The sequence below is a fragment of the Colobus angolensis genome, unplaced genomic scaffold (assembly GCF_000951035.1).
Source record: "Colobus angolensis palliatus isolate OR3802 unplaced genomic scaffold, Cang.pa_1.0 Scaffold247, whole genome shotgun sequence".
NCBI classification, from domain to species: Eukaryota; Metazoa; Chordata; class Mammalia; order Primates; family Cercopithecidae; genus Colobus; species Colobus angolensis.
The window spans coordinates 391,512-397,044 of record NW_012115677.1 but is presented as its reverse complement, the minus strand read 5'-3'; the positions used below and the strand labels follow the sequence as shown (position 1 = coordinate 397,044).

Genomic DNA, 5,533 nt, shown 5'->3' with positions numbered 1-5,533 from the left:
ACATGGCACATGTATACATATGTAACAAACCTGCACGTTGTGCACATGTACCCTAGAACTTAAAGTATTAAAAAAAAAAAAAAAAGATTTTTTCACATGGTGAAAATTTGTATGCAGTTTTTACAGATAGCATAATGGTAAACTGTTTTCAATTCTTATGATATACTTCTGTGTTTCATAAAGAAAATGTGAAAAAAATCACACATACTGAAATTTCAATTCCATTTTTATATTTAACACCTATTTTTCATAAAGAGTTTTAATTAATTTTAGTCTTTCAATTATACTTACTGCGGATTCATCTCTTCTAACTGGGTGAGCTTTCTCCAGGGATTATACTCAGAGTCAATGCTATAAAGGCGCATGTGCAAGGCTAATACATGAAATAGCTGATCTGAAAAAATTGAAGGAAAGGTAATTAGAAAGTTCACACATTTGTTCCAGAACAAAATTCAGACAAAATTTCTAGTTATTTCATAAGGAAATCTGTTTCCTATCCTGACAATTAAAATTCACCAAGTTTAAGTCCCAATTACTTCACATTCTTTTTTACAGTAAACTCTGAAATACATATCCAAATAATCTGTGCTAGAATCTGGACTGTCCTTATGCTCAATACAGGAATGGTTTTCTTCATCTCCTATCACAGACATACCTGTCCTTGACTTTATGCTGCAGCCTTGCCAATTTGTACTTCTCACCATTGTGGTCTCCTCCTAACCAAACTTTACTATTATCTTCAATCCTCTACCCTGGGTAATATGAACCACAACATCCTAATAGCTCACTGTTAGGTGAAATTCTTTCTTTGCCTAATATGTCCCTCTAAACCTTGTTTAGACTGAAGAGTGAATTCATCTTTGGATTCTACATAAAGAAAAAGTAACTGAAATAGAGTATTATTTGGTACTATTCCAACTATTTAAATTTCTTCTATCTGAATTATAACAATAATCTACCAATCTTGGCTTTCAACAAAATTCTGCTCATGACATTTAGAAGAAAATATCATGTTTAAAATTATTCTGGAAAAAAACTCCTAAGTATTGCTTTTGTATCTGATGCATCTCTTCTTTTTTTGTTATAAATGACAAGAATTGTCATTTGGTATAAATTGTCATTTGGTACAAATGACAATAATTATTCTGCCACACATACTCAAAGATATTTGGAAATCAAAATTTTTCCCTTAAAAAAATATTTCCGAACTCTGCCCACTGAATTGGTCTATAAACAATGATATATTTTAGAAATTCAGATATGATACTTCTTAACATATGATTAAAATTCATTCTTAAATCTAGAAAAAAAGCTAACTGAATGACACAAACCTATTATTGTTATTTTCTAATTAAAACTAGACCAGATATTGTTGCTCTGAGTCAGCAGACCTAGAAATTAATTATATTTTATGTTAACTTACACAAGATCCATCAATATAAGGGGTGTAGTATGGGGTGTGCATGTGTGTTTATGTGTATATGCGTGTATGTGTATAGTAGTTTTGGGAAGCTGTTATAAAATATGAGAGCTGTAATTTGAGTAAAATAAATGTTCTACTCTATGGGGCAGGATAAAGGAAACATATTTTTGTAAGTTTCAATCTGATCTCTCTACAACAAACAGAAGAATCTAAATACCCTGTTTCATCTCCTATTTATAAGTCAATGTGTAGCCTAAATCTTCCTTAAATTTCTTCATTCTATTAATGACTTAGTTACTTATGTGCCAGGCATTATGTTACATTGATTGATAATCTCAATTAATTTTCACAAAAATTCTAGGTGGGTAATACTATTAACCCCCACTTTTGGGGCAAGTAAGTTCCCCAAATTTCCAGTTTTTATAGTAACCTGGTTTCATAGACGATACCGAGAACAAGGGAAGTTTTAGCAGAGGACTAAAGATTGGTAAATTTTATTTCAATTCAATTATACATAAGAGATTACTAAGCATATAATTTATACTTTTAATGAGTGTTTTAATGACTAAAACCTAAAAGTGTTTAAAAAACTAAATTCTTCTCACAGAAAAATATTAAGATTATCTCAAGTTGCATGGTGAGGAGTTCTGCATTCTTTTTATATAGGTATTAACTTGATCAAAGTGCTCATTTTAATAACTCCTATCAAGATGAAGGTGGATCATTTTAGTTTCCCTAATTTAATCCAAAGCATAGAAGCTGCAATTGTACTAACCTGTTTTGCATTGAAACCACAGCCAGCACAGAAAATAACGTTACATTCACCTATTTTCCTAATCCCTATCCTAATTTAAGAATTTCAGAATGTTAGAAGAAAAGTTTTTCAACATTTCCTCATTCTATAGATGAGAAAATAGGCCCAGAGAAAGGAAGTACCTTGCCAGCTCACTCTTAATAGTTTTTCTAAAAGCTAAGAATAGGATTCAAGATTTGCCACTTCTTAGTTACTTCCACCACTCCACTTCTTGGGGGTTTTATGATTAAAATAAAAGTACAGGATTCTTTCTCTCTCTCTCTCTCAGAGAACTGACCAAATAACCATTAATAACTTCAATTTGTTAATAAAATTCATTGTTTATTGTTATTTATTCATTATTTTGTTTTCAAAATTTAGTCTTATAAGAAAGAACTCTAATATTCATTTAGCAGCAACAATGCCTCTTATGCCAGACAAATTTAAAGACGCAGGATGAGGAGAATCTATAATCATAATCAAAAAGTTAACAACTTTAAAAAATGTATTACCTACCAACTGCATGCATGACATTTAAAAAGTTGAAAAATAATTACATCAAGAAAGCATATTAAAATTTTGAATAATAGCAAAAAAAATTAACTCCTTTCCCAATATAACACATTTTAAAATACTAAAGTTTGATCCACATATAAAAATAGATTTGGAAAAGACAAATACCTTTAAATTCATTTATAAGTGTGCTGTGATTTCAATCTATGTATAGGAAGCACCACTGTCTGGGAGGAGTCAGGAAGTCCTGCATTGAATCCAAGTCTGTACTAGCCGTGTATCCTTAAATAAATTACCTAACCTTAGTTTTACGGTCTGTAAAATAAATATAGTATCATCTTTCTGGTATATTATATAGTAATATAATAGTTACAATCATAGCATAAATCTATAGTATGTTTGTAAGTTGGGCTTACATACAGGTAGATGCATATGTGTTTCGTATAAATACGAAATAAATTTAATATTTATAAACTTTACAACTAAAATTAGGTATTACAACTAAAATTAGAGATTATTATACATTGGAAACATAAGGTCTCCACATAAAACCATCACTCTACAAACATATATTAACATATATTCTTAACTCTCTTCTCTCTTCTTTCCTTAATATTTGATACCACTCTCCCCTGGCTTTCCTCCGGTTCCTTCTCAGTTACTTTTATATGCCCTTCTTCTGCTAATGAACCCTAAAAGGTGACATTTCTCATAAAAAAAAAGGAAAAGGAATCCTTTGTTAGTCCTCTTTTCCTCTCATTCTGCATACACTACCCAAGCCCACTTCTACCTGTTAAGTTCACAATTCACAAGGCTCTGTGGTACTTCAGATGTTCAACAGGCACCTTAAAATCAATACACCCAGACTAACCTGATTTACAGCCCAGCCCAGCTCCAATGTTAATTTCCTTTTATAATTCCTGTTTCAGTGAATGACACCACTACCCATGCAAACATCCAAGGAAAAACTTGGGAGTCATCTCCCACAGCCTTGCCCTCCATATCCAATTGATTACCAATCCTATTGGTTCTGCCTCTTGTGATCCATCCTATTCTGGCCCACTCTGCCACTACATTGTTTTCCACCTAAATTGCTCAACAGAATGCTCACTCAGCTGTAGGCCTTTTGGTTCACCCCTTCCAAACCGTCTAATCAATAAATCTGTTCACAATATCTCATAATTGATTGTTGAACCACTGAAGGAACAGGCATAGAAAGCCCTTCATGAGCTAGCCCATTTTCTTTTTCAGGTTTATTTCTTAACCTTCCTTCCTTTCTTTTCAAGTATTCCCCAAAGTGTCATGTCATCTCATGTCTTTGCAAGCTGTTCTCTCAGCCTAGAAAAGTATCATTTTGTCCTTCAGGCCAACTCAATTCATCTTTCAAGAGCCAGTTCATGTGCTGCTCTGTAAGGTTCTGATACCTCAGAAAGATCAGATTATCCCCTTACTTTATGCATTATCCATACCTTGTGCTATCTATTTCAATTTTAGCATCTCTTACACAGTTTTGTAATTATTTTTCATGTTTTCCTCTCTCATTAGATGGTCAGATCTCCCTGAAGAAGACAATTGTGTCTTTACATTTTTGTACCTCCTAGGCTAGCACAAGTGCTTGACATATATAATAGGATTTTTAAAAGTAGCCTGAGCATTATATATTTACAATTCTATGAAAAAATCATAATATAAACATAAAATTCATGATGATTTTCTACTTTTCCCTCTCTGTCACAATGACACATTGGTTCAGTTACCAAGAAGCAGGCCAATTAATCAGCCCTACTTTCACTTCCCCAAAAGAGACTGACCTCTCAACTCTAACTACTAAAGCAGTGCTTGACCTACTTGCTCCTACCATCTTCTTCCCATGCTGGTTCCCATGAGACAACTCACCTGGGATAAATTCTATTTTCTGCAATATCTAATCAAATTCTTTACAACTGTGACAAGTCTAAAGTATTATAATGTGATTAATGACAAAACAGACACATCATTACTGAAAATGAGAAAACAATACTGAAAGACCAGTTTATTCTTAAGAAAATTTAAGACTTAATTATAAGTACTCCTAGCTAGAACCAAAAAGTAAGGTTTAAGAAATCCTTCCGGGCCGGGCAGGGTGGCTCAAGCCTGTAATCCCAGCACTTTGGGAGGCCGAGGCGGGCGGATCACGAGGTCAGGAGATCGAGACCATCCTGGCTAACACGGTGAAACCCCGTCTCTACTAAAAAATACAAAAAACTAGCCGGGCGAGGTGGCGGGCGCCTGTAGTCCCAGCTACTCCGGAGGCTGAGGCAGGAGAATGGCGGGAACCCGGGAGGCGGAGCTTGCAGTGAGCTGAGATCCAGCCACTGCACTCCAGCCTGGGCAACAGAGCGAGACTCTGTCTCAAAAAAAAAAAGAAAAAGAAAAAAAAAGAAAAGAAATCCTTCTACCTTTGTCAACATTAAGGTAAGACTATTAAAAAAAAAACTCTATAAAATATAACTCCAAATTTATTATATAATTGAGTTTCACATGATGTGTATGAATACCACACACACACACACACACACACACACACACACAGATATTATTATGCCAATTTTTATGACCTCAGGAATATCCACTTAAACTAAAACCAAAGTTATCATATGTCTAAATCTTATCAAAAATGCTTTTGAAACAGATGTTCCAGTACCATCCTGGAAACTGTGTATCTCTGTCAGTTATTTATTTTCTTTTTTTTTTGGAGATAGAGTCTCATACTGTTGCCCAAGATGGAGGACAATGGCACAATCTCAGCTCACTGCAACCTCCAA

The 5,533-nt window shown here is 33.9% G+C and overlaps 1 protein-coding gene across 1 annotated transcript in view; it reads right to left on the bottom strand.

Annotated features, from left to right (window-relative positions):
* The window catches only part of UBR3 (ubiquitin protein ligase E3 component n-recognin 3 (putative)), a gene marked incomplete at its 5' end in the record, with an annotated part of 276,638 nt that overhangs the window by 69,902 nt on the left and 201,203 nt on the right, over positions 1-5,533 (bottom strand). The window contains one exon of the mRNA XM_011945970.1: positions 292-394. Coding sequence (XP_011801360.1) covers positions 292-394 — 103 coding nt within the window. The remainder of the gene's footprint in view (positions 1-291; positions 395-5,533) is intronic.